Source organism: Rhineura floridana, chromosome 2 (assembly GCF_030035675.1).
Source record: "Rhineura floridana isolate rRhiFlo1 chromosome 2, rRhiFlo1.hap2, whole genome shotgun sequence".
Taxonomy (NCBI): Eukaryota; Metazoa; Chordata; class Lepidosauria; order Squamata; family Rhineuridae; genus Rhineura; species Rhineura floridana.
The window spans coordinates 1761860-1780213 of NC_084481.1; the positions used below are offsets into that span (position 1 = coordinate 1761860).

Here is an 18354-nt window from a genome sequence, read left to right on the forward strand (position 1 = left end):
AAATTATTGATATTTCTCCCTCCAATTTTCACACCTCCTTCATCTTGGTCCAATCCTGCTTTCCGCATGATATGTTCTGCATACAGATTAAATAGATAGGGTGATAAAATACACCCCTGTCTCACACCCTTTCCGATGGGGAACCCATCGGTTTCTCCATACTCTGTCCTTACAGTAGCCTCTTGTGCAGAGTATAAGTTGCACATCAGGACAATCAGATGCTGTGGCACCCCCATTTCTTTTAAAGCATTTCATAGTTTTTCATGATCTACACCGTCAAAGGCTTTGCTGTAATCTATAAAGCACAGGGTGATTTTCCTCTGAAATTCCTTGGTCCGTTCCATTATCCAACGTATGTTTGTGATATGATTTCTGATGCCTCTTCCCTTTCTAAATCCAACTTGGACGTCTGGCGTTTCTTGCTCCATGTATGGTAAGAGCCTTTTCTGCAGAGTCTTGAGCATTACTTTACTTGCATGGGATATTAAGGCAATAGTTTGATAATTACTGCATTCCTTGGGATCCCTTTTCTTTGGAATTGGGATGTATATTGGAACGCTTCCAGTCTGTGGGCCATTGTTTAGTTTTCCATATTTCTTGACAGATTTTTGTCAAAATTTGGACAGATTCAGTCTCAGTAGCTTGTAACAACTCTATTGGTATGTCATCTATCCTGGTGATTTGTTTCTTCCAAGTATTTTAAGAGCAACTTTCACCTCGCATTCTAAAATTTCTGGTTCTTCGTCATACTGTTCCTCCATGAATGAATCTGTCATCCTGCCATCTCTTTTATAGAGTTCTTCAGTGTATTGCTTCCATCTTCCTTTTATTTTATCTCGGTCAGTCAGTGTGTTCCCATGCTGATTATTCAACATCCCTACACGTGGTTCAAATTTCCCTTTCATTTCTCTAATCTTTTGGAACAGGGCTCTTGTTCTTCCCATTTTGTTGTCCTTTTCCATTTCTATACAGTAACTATTGTAATAGTTCTCTTTGTCCCGAAGTACTAGTCGCTGTATTGTTGCATTTAGGGTTCTGACTGTGTTTCTATCTCCTTTGTACAGTATTTATTATGATGTATTTTAATTAAGTTGTACGTCGCCTAGAGTGGCCATTGGCCAGATAGGCGACTTATAAATTAAAATTATTATTATTATTATCCTTTTGTTTTTGCTTTCCTTCTCTCTAACCATTTGAAGAGTTTCTTCAGTCATCCATTGAGGTCTTTCTCTCTTTTTAACTACAGGTATTGTCTGTTTGCATTCTTCCCTGATAATGTCTCTGACTTCACAACATTCTCTGGTTCTCTGTCAACTAAGTTTAAAGCCTCAAACCTGTTCCTTATCTGATCTTTATATGCTTCTGGGATGTTATTTAAATTGTATTTTGGTGTTATGATTGCTTTGTTGGTCTTCTTTAGCTTTACTCTGGTTTTCGATACAACCAGTTCATGATCTGTACCGCTGTCTGCTCCTGGTCTTGTTTTTGGAGAAAGTATGGAACTTCTCCATCTTCTGCTACCAATTATATAATCAATTTGATTCCTATATTGACCATTTGGTGATGTCCTCATGTACAGTCGTCTTTTCGGTTGCTCAAACAATGTGTTCGCAAGAAACAAATGATTGGCTTCACAGAATTCAATAAGTCTTTCTCCTGCTTCATTTCTGTCTCCTAGCTCCCATTTCCCCACAATTCCTAATTCTTCTCTGTTCCCTACTCTTGCATTCCAATCCCCCATGATTATCAGCACATCTTGTTTTGGTGTGTGATCAATTTCTTCCTGTACTTCTGCGTAAAATCTCTCCAATTCCTCTTCTTCTGCATTTCCCATTGGAGCAGAGACTTGGATGATGTCTTGTTTAATCTCACTGATATAACTCGTTCAGACCTTGCATTGTAGCTCCTAATTGCTCTTGCTACATCGCTTCTCACTATTAAAGCAACCCCATTTCTTCTTAATTTCTCATTTCCTGCATAAAATATTTTGTAGTTGCCTGATTGAAAAGGTCCCATTCCTGTCCATTTTAGTTCGCTCACACCAACTATTGTAATGTTGATGCTGTCCATTTCTTGCTTGATGATTTCTAACTTTCCCTCGTTCATGCTTCTCACATTCCATGTTCCTATTGTGTGCGTCGTACAACTCAGGACTGTCCTTTCGCATCTGTGCGCATCAGCCTCTGGGCTTCCTTTCGGCTTTGATCCAGCTGCATCATTAGTCACAGCGCTACTCGTACTTGTCCTTTGTTCTTCCCCAGTAGCTCGGTGAGTGCCTTCTGACCTGGGGGTCTCATCTTCCAGCACTATCTCGTGTTGCGTTTTGGATACTCTGTTCATAGGGTTTTCGTGGTAAGAGACATTCAGAGGTGGTTTACCATTACCTTCCTCTGAGTCTGGATGCATCTTAGTCTGGTGTTTCAGCTTTGACCATTCCGCCTTGGGTGCCCCTGCTAGGAGTCTAGCCTCTTGGTCTAGACTCCTGACGGCATTGCTCTTAGCTTCTTCAACACTCTCAAACCCCCTCACCACATCAAGGGGTGCATCCTAGAGGAGGCAGCTTGGGCTAACTTCTGTTATTATAGTTCCTGGTACTAGCAGTAGTGACGGTTCAAATATTGATCATCTTCTCCAGAGACTGGTGGAGGGCATTCCCAATACATGGCTTGGTACTTCTTCTTGAAGCATTCAGGCAGGCCCAAATACTTTGTGTTTCTCCAGGAGAAGGGGCATCTGACTCCAGACCAACTTTACTTCAGTTGGTTAAGATGGGCAAAGTTGGAGCTCTTAAGAACCGGATTTTATTAAGTGCACAATTGCATTCTTTATTTTTCTTTCTTGGCAAGGACTTCAGTGGTTCACAGGGATCATTTGGACCTAGAAGGCAAGAAGGAAGGTGTTTGTTTTTTGTTTGTTACATTTCTTCCTATATGACACCATTGTCGCTCAGGGCATACAATGTTAAAATCAATTAAGACAAATTTAAGTCAAGAGACTAGGGTGGGTCCAAAATATATATATATCAGGTGTCAAAGGCCAGGATAAAGAGCTGTGTCTTCAGCATATGACAAAAACTACATTTTCAAGGTGCCAAACCCACCTCTCTGGAGAGGACACTCCATAGCTTAGGGACTCCCACAGAGAATCCCCTCCCGGGCTGCCACCCCTTGAATTTCTGAGGTTGGTGGAGCTAACAAAAGGGCCCTCTCTGCTGATCTTAACACTGAGAACATCTGTATGGAAGGAGGCAGTCTATGAGATAGCTGAGGCCTAAGTTGTTCAGGGCTTTAAACACTAATGTGAGTGCCTTGAACTGGGACCAGAAACAAACTGGCAACCAGTGTAGTTGTTTTAAAACAGGGGTTATATGAGATCTAAATGAAACCTCAGGCAGTAATCTGGCTGCTGTATTTTGGACCAAGTTGATCTTTCAAAGTCATCTTCAAGAGCAATCCTACATAGAGAATATCCAATCTGGAAGTTACCAGAGCATGGAGTACAATGGCCAAGTCATCTCTGTCTGAAAGGGGGCATGTCTGTTCTAGAAATAGGCACTCCCAGTCACCAAGGCTACCTGAGCTTCCAGTGATAATGTTGGATGCTGCAGGACATCTCCCATAGCACTGAAGAGTGTCCCCTTCTCAATAACTACTTTCTGGAAACTGACCTAACAATAGAAGCTGAATCACTGAAGTACTGTGCCCCCCACCTCCAAGACCCACTCCAGAAGACTGCTGCTGTTAATGGTATTGAAAGCTGGTAAGAGGTTAAGGAAAATGAGCACAGTACACTCACCCCATCTGTCTCCCAACAGATGCCATCAACCATGATGACCACAGTGGTTTCAGTACCATGACTGGGCCTAAAGCCAGACTGAAATAGATTCAGACAGTGTTTCCTCCCAATATGTCTAAAGCTGAGCCACCACCACCCTCTCAAGCACCTTGCATAAAAAGGGATATTTGTCACTAGGAGATATTTGCTTAACACTTCTGAGCCCAGGGAGATCATCTTAAAGAGAGGACATACCACTGCCTCCTCTAAGGCAAATAGTATCTTTTTCCAGTGAAGCATTAATCACCCAGTCAGTCCCCTTCAGCTAGATCTAAGAAGTGAAGATGGACAGGGATCAAGGGGGCAGATGGATGACCACACGTCTTCAAACAGCTTGCCCAAATCCTCAGGCTACAACGATAGAAACTAATCCAGTATAGATGGAGCAGATAGTACTCAGAGCACATCCAATGGAGGTATTCAAACTGCAGCATGCAACTCTGTCCAAATCTGAGTGATCTTGCCTGTAAACTTCCTCATTGATGTGTTAGAACAGGCTGCCAGGAGGGTCAAAGCAACACTCCCTTGGCTGAATGACAAAAGCCTATTCACCACTTGGAAAAGCTCTGCCGGGTGATACTTGCAGATACATTGTTGGCAGAGAAATAAGCTTGATTTACCACTTCCACCACCACATAGTAGGTGGCCCAATGGGCACATTTCAAATTTTGTGAAAGTGCTGTGGGCGCCAGTCACAAAATGACTACTGTGGGGGGCGTGGCATAACACCAAAATGGGAACCAGAGTACAGTCATTGTTGCTGCCTCCTCTCTCTCTGCCCTAGACAACCTTATGCTTACTGTGGGGAGTCAGCTATGTCCTGCTGGTCCTGATTGTGGAGATCACACAATATTGATTCAGTCACACACACACATGTTGTTGCTGTCTAATAACAAGAGGGAACACTCCTCAGAACCAGGAAAAATATACAATGAGGCCACACCACACACACTCTCTCTCTCTCCCACACACAGCAACACATGATCACTGCATGTATACACACCACAGCTGCACATACATCACTCCCTCTACCTCTGTCCCTCTCTCCCTCTCTCACACAAACCACACATTCATAAATACCTCCTCCCCTTTCTCTCTCTCACAGGCCACACATTCATATATACCTACACACACACACACACACATGGCTATCTATACATCTCTTCCTTTCTACTCAAGTGCATCTCTCTTAATTCCACACTGTCATGGTCCCCAGCTACTCCCTGATCTGTGTCAGGAAGGGAGACCAGGAAGTGTCTCCCTTTCATTTGCTTTTCCCTTCCTGTGACCTTTCCACTGCCACCAGGTGGAAGTCTGTAATTTTCTTTGGCTGCCTCCACCAAACAGCCTAAGCAACCCTGAGTCTCCCCAAAGTCATCATTAGGTAGTGTGGTGTTTGGCTCTCAAGTGCAGGGTGGGTGAAGCCACAGACAACAAGGTTTTGTGAACCAAATGTAAAAGTAAATGTAAAGGTTTACTTAAAAAAGAATGATTCTTTGGGAAAAGGTTTTAACACCTGAATGGTTACATGCACACAAAACAATCCCCAAAGGAGCAAAATGGTAATGAAATTAAAACAGAATAAGTGCATCCAGGGAGTCCTATCTAAACTGTTACCTACTTGCTAGAATTCTGTTAGGCAATTTTTCTTTCATTTAGAGTTCTTGGGATTGTACATCAATTAGCAGCTCTCTCCTTCTCACCATCCTCCAACACCAGCTTGAGATCTTCACTTCCTTCTGAAATTTTTCCCCTGTCTTGTCTCCTCCACAGACAGCTCCCTGTCTATATCCCCAAGCTACCTTTTTATATATCCCAATCCACGACCGAATTAAACAACAAAAAGGTTTGCTCTTGCCTTAACAAGAGCAAACCAGATTGCCCACAATCCACACGTTACCTCATTATTTTTAACTCCCTCCAAATGTTCACCAGATTGGTCCCAGGAAGCAAATTAACCCCATAATTCCCAAACCAAACTGTATACAACATTTTTTTAAACAGTCCATTCCTTCACATCAGTCCAATTCCTTCGTGCACATACTCAGACCCCTTTCATGTAGTGAAGCACGTGCAGGCTGCCAGCTCCACATGGGTGGCAGGCAACAAACAAGCAAAAAGGATGGCCCATTAGGCAAGCAGTGAAGCCAGCCCTGCCAGCCACCCTCCAGCGATCCTTCCATCTAAGCCAACCAGAATGCAGGGGGATGGGCCCTTCCAACTCGAGCCACTGCTCTGCTCTGCTGGTTACCAGCTTGGTGCCTGCAGCCAAGGAAGGCCTTTGTAGGTATTTTCAGTTTAAATCCCAAACACAATTTATTCTATGACATTTCAGTCCTTCTCCCATAGTTGGATTCACATTTGCATAACAGCCTAGGGTCCAAGAAGAAAAGTGCCCCTGCTGTTGTGTTACACACCAAGAACATCTATGCTTGTTGAATGTCTGCCTGTTACCAGCTGTTAACACATAAGGGCTTCACTAGAGAAATAAAAAGTGGGCCCATCTCACTATTTGCTTTCTTTCCATTGGTCCAACTGTAAGCAATTATGTTTTCTAAGCGGAAAGGCATCATGGAATATAGGTCTTATCCATGTTCTTGGATGACCTCTTTTTGGCAACTAGTACAGGCAAGGCAAGGGCAGCAGCTACAATGGGAGAAACTGCGCAAGCATCTTTCTTTCCAGTGCTGGCATTCATTTTCTATCATTGTGGACTTCTCCCACTGACTACTAAACAGTATTGTTTGTCTCTACAAGTTTTAAAAATGATCATTATTAATTACATCACCAATCTATTTACTGCAATCCTGTGAGGTAGGCTAGGTGGACGGTTTTGTTTTAGTGTTGTCATTACAAAATACACACAGCACTTTACACAGACTATGGATTGTGCAGCATTGAACCTGGTGAGCTTCATTCAAAAGTTCTTTGAAGTTGCTCATTCTTCAAATAGTACTTGGTGGCCTGCAGGAATTCAGAGTTAGGGCCACTGTTGGCAGACCCGTAGGTAGTTCTGTGACCAGACTCATCCTTAATTCATTGTTCTATAGATCTTGGGAGATTATGTTACCATCATTTTGTTTCAAGCCTGTTCATCCTAAGGAGAGGAGTTGGCACACATTTGATGTGCACTGGATGCTCCATTTTTGTGTAGATCATATATCACTTCATCAGAAAACCGAAGCAGCATTGTTTTGTTTTTGTTCAACCTGGGAGCATGGAAGATAACACATCCACTATTTCTAGGTGGCTGAAGGGTAATCCCACTCTTTCAGGCCCTCCTGGGGGGAGATTATAGCCCTTTGCTCCAGGAGAGAGACCCGCTGCCTTGAAGGGAACTTAACTATCCCAGATATATGCAAGGCAGCCACACATGGGTTTTGATCCACACTTTCAAAAAGCATGAAAAAAAATAGGTGCCTCTTCTTCCATAGATACAACCTTCTGCAGAAGGTATTGGGTTAATTGGGTTTTGGTCCTCAGGAAGCCCATCCTAAGGCAAGCTCACAACTCTGTTAAGTCCCATACATCAGGAATGCCCTCCAGGAACCTTTGGAGAAAAACGGAAAATTTCTTACCATAAATTTCTTTCCCAGAGTCTCCTGGAGGGCATTTTTACCCACTTCTTCCATCCTAAAACCAAACCATAACAGTATGATATAATCCTATTTCGGCTTCTGAGAGTGCCACACATGTGGGGAAGGCAGGTTGGGGATTGCTTCCTCCCTGTCTTGTCCTTTGCTTCTTCTGCAGCTTCTCTTCTCTGTCGTTTGAATGTTAATGCTGTAAAGTTTATACATTAACTTTCTTTCCGTACACCAGCAGATGAAGAGTTTATTGTTTGTCAGATCAGGTAGTGGGGTTACTTGATCTTCCAGTACAGTCTGGGAGCCAGGTGCCCCTCCTTCTGAAGTATTTGACCCTGGCTGAACGCTCCAGGAGGAGGTGTCAACCTCATGCATCAGGATGAAATGCCCTCCAGGAGACTCTGAAAGCAGAAATTTATAGCAAGAACATTTCCATGTATTGTGTGGCCACTGAGGATTGTAGCAATGCTTCTAATTCTAATTTCATATAGGTTTGTATACTGTGTATTCCAGGTTTCCTCATATTGAGGAACATCCCACTTGGACAATATCAAGCATTATAGGTAGAACTGAGTGATACGAGCAAACGGGACTTTACAAAGACAAAGGGTGGTATTCAACTAACTTGAATATGCTGAATAGTTCAACTAAGTCCTACTCAGAGTAGAAATCAATGAACCTAAGTTCATCATGTTTCTTAATGTCAGTAGGTCTCATATGAATAGGCTAGCATTATTTAATAGTATTTAGTATTTACTACCCCAAAAGAGAGAGAGAATAGCTTTAAAACATTAAAATAAAAGTTTACTGTGCCACATAAGCAGGAAAATATGTATGCTATTTAATTAAATGAAACATCTGCAGCCAATGATTTGGCTTATTAGTGAAAATCAATATAAGAAAATTCAATTTCTTCCATCTCCCTGCCCTTCCTTATGTGCTGGGGACCTTGGTGAGGATTATCCCTAGCACCCTTTCTTCAGCTGTCCTTTTCTTCTGTTCCGCATCTCGTCCCTCATCCCTTTGTCCTTTCCTATTGTCCTTTCCTATACAGATCAGGCCTCCTGCTTTATCCTTCTGCCGCCAGCCACTCTGTGACTTCGCTCCTTGTTCTTAGGTTGTGCTCTTTCTACTTTTTTCCCTAGCCTGCCTTCTTCCTATCTCTGTTTACTCTTTCTGCTGACATCATGCATCTTCTCCAGTCCTAGCTTCCACATGAAATTTTTATTCTATCCAAACTGATTCTTCATTTCTTTCACAAAATTATTTGCCAACATTCTGTTACTGACACCTTTGTTCTGTGATATTACAATGTTCATAATTATTCCATAACATCAATGATATGAGGATGGCAGAAAATGACAGCCAGTTTTTAACTTTTTAGCTTGTTAGAAATATTAACATTTTATCAACATTCCAATTAAATGCAGCTTTTAAGATCCCCTAAGTGATTTTCATCTGTTTATGAGAATATTTATATGTTGCCAATTCTTAAAATATCAAGGCAGTGTACAACAATATATGCAGTAAGTAAAACATAAAAACAATACCAAATAATAATGGAAATAGTGGCTATTCAATCACGTTTTCAATTGCTGTATAGGCCTTTCAGCATAAAACGATTTTCAAAAGACTCCATGTCAGCAGCAATGATGCCTACTGAACCTCTGCTGGGAGAGTGTTCCACAGCATAGGACCACAGATGTTTTCGTAAAGGTGTTGCATGCTGTCGGCCATCTGTCCCTATCAGCAGTCTAGCTGCTGCATTCTGCTCTAGCTGAAGCTTCTGGACCAGGCCCAAAGGCAGCCCCTTGCACATTGCAATAATGCAGCCTCGATGTTACCAATGCATCAACAACAGTGGCCAAGTTATCTCAAGTCAGATACAGCCATAGCTGGTGTACCAGACAAAGCTGGTAAAAGGCACTCCTAGCCACAGAGATTACTTCGGCCTCTTATGACAAAGATGTATCCAGGAGTACCCCCAAGCTATGTGCGTGCACTTTTAGAAGGAGTGCAACTCCATCCAGAATGGGCAACTGGCCTACATTCTGGATACAGGAATTACCTACCCACAGTGCCTCCATCTTCCCAGGATTCAAAGTCAGGTTTATTGACCTTCATATGCCAGTTCATTCAGGCTCTGGGCCAGGGCTTGCACAGCTGCTCCCGATTCAGGTATTATGGAGAAACAGAGTCGCAGGTCATCAGGGCACGGATGACACCATGCTCCAAAATTCCTAATGACCACTTCCAATTGCTTCAAATAGATGTTAAACAGCATTGGAGACGAAATGGTGTCCCACGGAACTCATGGCACACTTGCCAGGGGACCAAAGAGTACCCTCCCCCCGGTGCTACTCTCTGGACTCAACTGTTCAGGTAGGAACAGAATCACAGTAGGAGAGTTGATCCAGGAAGATACCGTGGTTAATGTTATCAAAGGTTGCTGAGAGATTAAAAATAACAGGATTGTACTCCCCTTGGCCCTCCCTCAATAGTATCTCAATGATATTACACTGTTGTTCTTATTTGTTTGTCGATTTTTTGCTTTCATTTAATAATGTCTGATTATTCATGTATGTTAAGGGTGAACCTGGATTAGGTCTCCCAGGACCTAAAGGTTTTCCTGGTCCACAAGGACGAGATGGCCTTCCTGGACCAAAAGGTGATCAAGGGTTCCCTGGTGTACCAGGAGAAAAAGGATTTCCTGGTGTGTCTGGCCAAACAGGATCCCAAGGTAAGCTTTTTGCCATTATTGGCTAACATTTTTGTGGTACAGGATTCTTTTTCCTGCATCAATAGTTCACATTAGGTGATATTCATAGCAAAAGATAATCTGGGTAGCTTTACACCTCACTTAATTTTCACATTATTCTTAATCTCTCCTTATTATTTCTCTTTTCCTTACTTCAGGAAAGTCCCAGTATCTCTTCTTTTCCCCTTTGATTTTCTAAATGAAACAGAAGCACCATGTTGACCCGATGCTATCTGCATTTAGTCAGATGTGGATCCTACTAAGTTACACAGTGCTTCCTTCCACGTGTTTATGAAATTACACCCTTAGTGAAGTTGAGGGTATATGTAGGGTTGTAAACCACTTTGGGATGCTTCATGGGAAGCAATTCATAAATGAAAGAAGAATTCTGTTTACGAAGAGGGCCTGGCAGATCATTAGTAACAGACCAGTTCACTAACTACTGCTGTTCAATTGTCCACTTAGGTGACCCTGGTCCTGCTGGATTACGGGGTCTGCAGGGCTCCCCCGGTTTACCAGGAATAGGCCCTCCTGGCCCCTCTGGCTCTCCAGGACAATCTGGCTCTCCAGGACCAATAGGTAACTTCTTCATTTTGTACGTGTTTCCATTTCTGTTTATGTTTGTCTGTGTGCAATCTAACATACATTGAAATCGGCTGAATTCACTTGGATTTGCACTGTACGACTACATTTTTAAGGAACTCTAAGTTAAGTTTTTTCAGGAATCTGGATAAAGCAGTAAGGGTGGCTGTTTTTAGAACATTTATGTACTCATTTTATGAAGGTAAGTCCCATTGAGCAGCGTGCATCTTATGTCTGAGTAGAGATGCATAGAATTGTACCATTGGAATGTAATACTATACGTGTCTTCTTACAAGTAGCCCTTACTTCAGTGGGACTTACTCCTAGGCAATTGTATGTTGCATTGCAGCGTTGGTCTTATTCTTGTACAACTGGACATTTAAACTTGACAGAAGATTTTCTTTAGGCTAATTCAAATTTTGTTTCATCATTATTGCTTAACATTGAAAGTTTCTGCACATTTTTTTAAAAAATTGTTGCATTATAAGAATCTTTATCATTAATCTGCAATCTGACATGAATGGTAACAGGAGAACACGAATGGGTAGGGCAAAACAATTATTCCAAAGGCAAGGATTTTGCCCATTCACATTCACATTTCTTTGAGCCGTAGTAGTAAATTTGGCATCTATTATGTATTAGAGATTTTATTTTCAAGAGCTACTTTGTGTCATTTTCTCTTAACTACTCCAGGACCTCCAGGAATTAAAGGAGAAAGAGGCTACCCAGGTGCCACTGGGCGGGATATGCCAGGGCCAAAAGGAGATAAGGGTATCCAAGGATCACCAGGGCTGCCAGGATTACAAGGGTTGCCAGGCCTACCTGGCCTACAAGGACAAGAAGGGCGCCCAGGTGCCCCAGGTACACATTTTCCTTCTAGTGAATAATCATTTGTCATATTATTCCCTCTTTTACGAAGTAAAACATGTTGTTTGTTGTTGCTCCAATACACAGGGAATATTGTGAGAAAGAAAGAAATGGCGAGGGGATAGAATTCCGTATTGTTTCATTTCCCTCCTTTCATATAAAACAATTCAGGAATGCAAAGTGCCTTGGCTATGTTTGAAGAAGGACGGAAATATATGCCTGATAAATGTTAACACTGTCAGTAAACAAAAAACACTAACGCTCAAGAGCAATGTGGATGTTGTCAAAGTGAAACAGCTTTTGAGTTCTAAGCTGTGTTGACCAGGCGGATGTAGATTCATGGCAGCCCATCCAATACTGGCCACTTCACTGGCTCTGCCGATGTAATTCATAAATATGATGAGTGCAAAGTAAGATGAGAGCACTTGTGCCTATTCTTTGTACCTTCTGCTGGCTTCCTGCACTTCTCATCTAAAGCAGGCATCCTGATCCTAAAAGGGATATAAGAAGGGGCAAGGGGCATTGCACAGTTGCAAGTTCAGTAAAAACTGCACATGTCAATGGAACTATAAGCTCACTCAGCAGCAGCCCATACAAATAAAGTTACACAAAGTTGAAACAACGTTATGTTTTCAATAGATACTGCTTCATTCTGTTGATTGAATTGTTTATATCCTGGCATTCCCGTGCTCAGGACATTTAAAACAAGAAGATAGCGTATGAGTTTTACTTAAATAGTCAAGAAGAATAAAACCACCCAAAATACAATTTAACCCAATAAAAATGCAGCAGACAATAAAACTTGATAGTAAGCTTCTGTAAAAAAATAATGTCCTCAAAAAAGATTGCCGCCATCCCTACAGATCCTCTCGGGTGTTAAAATCCACAGAGGGGTCTCTCTTGGTAGTTCTCTGTGGCAGCCCCTAAATTGTCAAACTCCCTCTGCACAGAAGTGTGTCGATTATCTTCATTATACAGCTTCCATTGCATGCTGAAGTCACAAGTCTGTACCCGGCCTTTTGAAAGTTAAGGTGTTTTTATGGGACTCGCCTCTTCTGTTATGTTTAATCTATCGTGGGCTGCTTTTACTTCCATGTATTCAAGCTGGTTTTTATAATTTTACATAAGCTGTTTTACTACTTTTTTTTAATTGTTCAATTATATTGCTGTAACCTGTCCTGGGACCTTACAGTGAAGGGTGGGTAAGAAATCTTATACATAAATAAATACAAAAATAAAATGGTATAGCCTATCTTTACTGTAACTTCCAATACACTTATAAGAAAGAAACAACTGACAAAAAAGCAACCCGTAATGGCCTTAATTATGTCCATAGGACTAATAGACTGTACACTCTATGGGTTAATGCAATACCTACTGGGAATAGGACACAAGAGTGCATAGTTAAAGTAGTTAAGTGTATTGTTTTAAGTAAGTCACTTAGATGCATGGGTTTGGAAAAGTTAAAACTTGCTGGGCAGCACTATTAGAGTCAAATGGAAATGTATTGTAGAAAGTCACAGAAATGTAAACAAATATTCCAATTTGGATTTAGGAATCAAAGGAGGAATGGGCATTATGGGAACCCCTGGAACCCAGGGTCCTCCTGGTCCTGCAGGATCGTCTGGAGTTCCAGGTGAAAAAGGTAAGAATAATGTATAGATTAATTGGCCAAGTGAAATGAGGCCCTTGTTTAATTCAGGCATGAGGAACCTCTAGACCATGGGCCTAATTAGGTTCAGCACTGATCCCAGTATGGGCAGCAAGGCCATTCCCGCAAAACCATGCCTACTTTCGTCTTACCTGATGGCATATGTGACATTAGGTGTGGGGCAGGTAGAGATACAGCTGCCAATGAACAGTTGGGACCCTTAAAGTGCACTTTAAATTGTTCCTTGGCAAAGAAAGCTTGCTTTGGTGGCGATAGCAAGCCTGCTGGGATTGGCTGTACTACAGAGTTCTCTGTCAGAACCACCATAGCACACCTGACTCCTGCTGAATGTAGAGCCTGGAGTCAGCACCTCAGCACCATTGCTGACCTGCAATGACTTCAAGATTTGCTTGGATCTTACTCTGCAAAGCAGCTTGAACTACAAAGGAAAAATGGATTACCTGACATCATGGTGATGTCAGATGATTGACACCTACCTGTCAAAGTGGCCCTCCAGGGATGGGGCTCAGGATCTGGCATGCCAGCTCAAAAAGGTTCCCCACCCCCATCCCAGTTTAATTCAATCACTCTGCAATCTTTTTGTAAGTTTGTTTATCAGTTTATTACAAGTGGGATATACAACAAATTGGTATAGTTTATATGTACCTCCTAGCCCGGGAGTGGAAAATTAGATCCGACCAGAGGGCCAGATCCAGAAGTGGGCAATCCTCTGCAGGTCACATTGACAGATGGGGAGATCCATCCTGCAGTCAATCACCTGATGCCATATGAAATGAAATGGAAATGGACTGCCTTCAAGTCGATTTCGACTTATGGCAACCCTATGAATAGGGTGTTCGTGGTAAGTGGTATTCAGAGGTGGTTTTACTATTGCCTTCCTCTGAGGCTGAGAGGCAGTGACTGGCCCAAGGTCACCCAGTGAGCTTCATGGCTGTGGGGATTCAAACCCTGGTCTCCCAGGTCATAGTCCAACACTTTAACTACTTCACCACACTGGCTCTCATGTCATATGAATGTGCTCCCAAATTTTGCTTTGCAGCCTCTGCTTGAATTTGGTGCTTTTTAATTTTTTTGCCTTTTTCTGTTGCTGTGCAAAACTTGGGAGTCAGCCCTGTTTAAAATTAGTAGGGTAAAAAATATTTTTTAAAAATGTTTTTGATTTGCCTTATTGTATACAAGCCTCTTTGGAGGGCCTGGGAATGTCATTTCTATCCCTTGGAAGGGAAAATGCCCTTCATTCATGAACTTCTTGTGTTCAGTAGTTCATGCTTTTTGCAGGTGACAGAGGTTTTCCTGGAGTGGCAGGACTCAGAGGTAATCCTGGTCTGAAAGGTGAAAAGGGCGAAACTGGTCTACCAGGAGAGCCAGGAACGATAGATAAACTGGACATGGGAAGCATGAAAGGCGAAAAAGGAGATCAAGGAATCAAAGGTCTGTCAAATTTAATAGTTTATTTATTTATTTATTTATTTATTTAATTTATATACCGCCCTAAGCCCGAAGGCTCTCTGGGCGGTGTACAAAAAGATAAAAAAACAAGCAATGTATAAATACAATAAATACAATAAATCAAGAAAACAAAACAAACAAACAATAAAAGAACCAAACAACATCCAAAATACAAATAATGATGAAAATGCTATTAAAACACACTTTAAAATGCCTGGGAGTATAAAAAGGTTTTCACCTGGCGCCGAAAAGATAGTAGCGTCAGCGCCAGGCGCACCTCATCGGGGAGGCTGTTCCACAGTTCGGGGGCCACCACAGAAAAGGCCCTGGTTCTAGTCACCACCCTCCGAGCTTCTCAATGGGATGGCACTCGGAGGAGGGCCTTAGATGTTGAGCGCAGTGTCCGGGTAGGTTCATATTGGGAGAGGCGGTCCACCAGGTATTGCGGTCCCATGCCGTGTAGGGCTTTATAGGTCAAAACCAGCACTTTGAATCTAGCCCGGAAACAAACAGGAAGCCAGTGCAGACGGGCCAGAATAGGTGTTATATGAGCGGACCTTCTGGTCCGCATCAGCAATCTGGCCGCTGCATTCTGGACTAGTTGTAGTTTCCGAACAGTCTTCAAGGGCAGCCCAACGTAGAGCGCATTGCAGTAGTCCAGTCTAGAAGTTACCAGAGCATGAACAACTGAGGCGAGGTCGTCACTGTCCAGATAGGGACGTAGCTGGGCTACCAGGCGAAGATGGTAGAAAGCATTCCGTGCCACCGAGGCCACCTGGGCCTCAAGTGACAAGGAAGGATCAAAAAGAACCCCCAAGCTACGCACCTGTTCCTTCAAGGGGAGTGTAACCCCATTAAGAACAGGATGAACATCCTCCATCTGGGCAGAGAAGGCACTCACCAACAGCGTCTCGGTCTTGTCTGGATTGAGCTTCAGTCTGTTAGCTCCCATCCAGTCCATTATCGTGGCCAGACAGCGGTTTAGCACGTTAACAGCCTCACCTGAAGAGGATGAAAAGGAGAAATAGAGCTGTGTGTCATCAGCGTACTGATGGCAACGCACCCCAAAACTCCTGATGACCGCACCCAGCAGCTTCATGTAGATGTTGAAAAGCATGGGGGACAGTACCGATCCCTGCGGGACTCCACAATGGAGAGTCCAGGGCATCGAGCAATGTTCCCCAAGCACTACCTTCTGGTGGCGACCCACCAAGTAGGAGCGGAGCCACTGCCAAGCAGTACCCCCAACTCCCAACTCCGTGAGTCTTCCCAGAAGGATACCATGGTCGATGGTATCAAAAGCAGCTGAGAGATCAAGGAGAATTAACAGAGTCACACTCCCCCTGTCCCTCTCCCGACAAAGGTCATCATACAGGGCGACCAAGGCTGTTTCAGTGCCAAAACCGGGCCTGAAACCGGTTTCTGCCTTTCAATAGCAGCTGTCGTTTGTACATAGTTCCTGTTCTGTTTTGAACATCTAAGCCACAGCAGTAGTCATTCTGGCACACATGTGCTTAGCAGTGATGCATTTAACCCCCCACCCTCAGTGCTTGGCTTGCCTCAAAAGCCAAGCATTCCCACAGAATACCTTTTATTTTAAAGAACCTCAAGGGGGGTTACAAGCATCCAACAATATGCTAGTTTCCTCACCTGCCAGTCCCCCCACCTTTCATCACCAGCAATATCTATATCTCCCTCTTACCTTTGCAAAGCTGGAGGGAGTAACTGGAGAAGCAAAGGGCTCACAAAATATGACTGCCTGTCACTAACTCCTGAGTTTGAAATAATAGTTCTGTGAATAATCAGAAGTGACATTTCAAAATCAAGAGCCAGGTGGGTGGGCAGAGCTGTCTATCGAATCCTCCCATCTTCCAGTTGCCCCCTCACAAAGGTACAAGGCTTTTTATTTGTTGGGAGTGGAACTGGCAGGAAGGGCTAGTACCGTGGAGAAAGTCTCACTGAAATCTTCACATCCATTTAAGTCTGGGATCAATTCAAAATGGAACGTCCCTTTCTTGTGTAGGGGCTTGGGAATTCATTCACCCCTGCCTAAAATTTTGTTTGTTGCCTACACCGATTGTTCAGTGCATGTTATGTACACATCATAGCAGTATTATAGAACTGTCATTTCCTGGGATGCACATATTCATGAAATTGCACATTCTTCTGAGGTGCTGTGGAGTCAGTCATCTCATCTATATGGTACCTTCTCTTGATTGTGGAAAAGATAAAATTGCTTTGATTCCAAGGGAAGGGACCACCCAACTTCCTAGACTAGACCTGTCTAATTATCAAAGTTGGGATGCAAGCAGTAATCTGACAGGAGCCAGGAGCCAGGATGGAACAATTCAAGAGTAAATCAAGGACTTAGCCTGCCAGACTTTTTTCTATCCATATAATCTCCTCCTTGGGTATTGTCCAGGCAAAGTGAGAGAGATATTCAGACCAGTCTTGTATGCCTCAGAGACCACTACCTTATTTTCCGTCTAGCAAAGAAGACTTGACCTGTAATGTGTTGGACAGATTGATTGGCCTGAGGAGCCCTAGCTTGCTGGATTAGTATGGGAAGCTAGGTAGACCCCATCCCCTTTGGTATTCTAGCAGCTTCACCGTGCCTGAAGCTAGGAGGAGGTGCTATCCTTATTTGTGACAACTGCCTCCCTTGTCACCTCCAAGAATATGAATTTACAGGAAACCAAATTTACTTTTCGTTTCTTCCATATTTATAGAACTGTTTTTAAGGTGCTACCACTTGCTGCCCCACAATTTCAAAAACATTTTCATATTTTCTGTTTGTTTATTTATTTTTAGACAGTGTACCACTTGTAGTATGGGAGATGTTTTTCCCTTTGCTTCACAGAAAGAATTGTTTGTACAGAAGTTAAAATACACTGCTTGGTGTCTCCTCATTGCCACATCAAATATTAGCATCAGAGGCCAGTAATATATTCTTGATCATGAAAGTGAACAGCTAGAACCTAGTGCTGTGGTCAAACTGTGTATAGGCCATCATGCAGCAGGATATGGGCAACAGCATGCATGCACTCGTGCAGCAGAAGTGGAAGTCTTTCAGATATACATACAGTAGAATAAGACATGCATGCTTACCACTTTTTCCAACTTACGGAAATGTGTTTTTGTGCAAGTACAGAAATACCTCAATTAACGAAGTACATGCACTCCTGGACATCTTTAACAGAAACTTTGATACTAGAGGTAGGAATGACATGGAAAGAATAGGAATAGGTCCCTACACCACAAAAAAGAAGAGCAATTCAACATATTTCAGCAAACTTTTTATTCACAACTAACAATACGCATGTGTGAAATGAAACAACCAGGTCAGGTAAGCCTTGCATACAAACCACTTGACGGCTTCTTCCAAAATGCATCCAGGGATGCCTGCCTTGCTTTTTTCTTTTATCAGGTATCATCTTGCTATAGCAATCTAAAGCTTTGAGGACAGTTCTCCTCTCCATACACTCAAGCAGGCAGGCAAGGGGCAGCCACACCCCGCCCTGCTTGGTCTCTCTCTCTGCCATCCTCCCCTACATTTGAACAGACATGTCTGTAGTAAGTAGGGATTCCAGGGCACTGCAGAGGCT

At 42.8% G+C, this 18354-nt stretch overlaps 1 protein-coding gene across 1 annotated transcript in view; it reads left to right on the forward strand.

Moving 5' to 3' along the window:
• The window catches only part of COL4A1 (collagen type IV alpha 1 chain), a 200916-nt gene that overhangs the window by 127542 nt on the left and 55020 nt on the right, over positions 1 to 18354 (forward strand). Inside the window, exons 30-34 of the mRNA XM_061607562.1 lie at positions 10011 to 10161; positions 10645 to 10758; positions 11455 to 11622; positions 13184 to 13273; positions 14579 to 14731. Coding sequence (XP_061463546.1) covers positions 10011 to 10161; positions 10645 to 10758; positions 11455 to 11622; positions 13184 to 13273; positions 14579 to 14731 — 676 coding nt within the window. The remainder of the gene's footprint in view (positions 1 to 10010; positions 10162 to 10644; positions 10759 to 11454; positions 11623 to 13183; positions 13274 to 14578; positions 14732 to 18354) is intronic.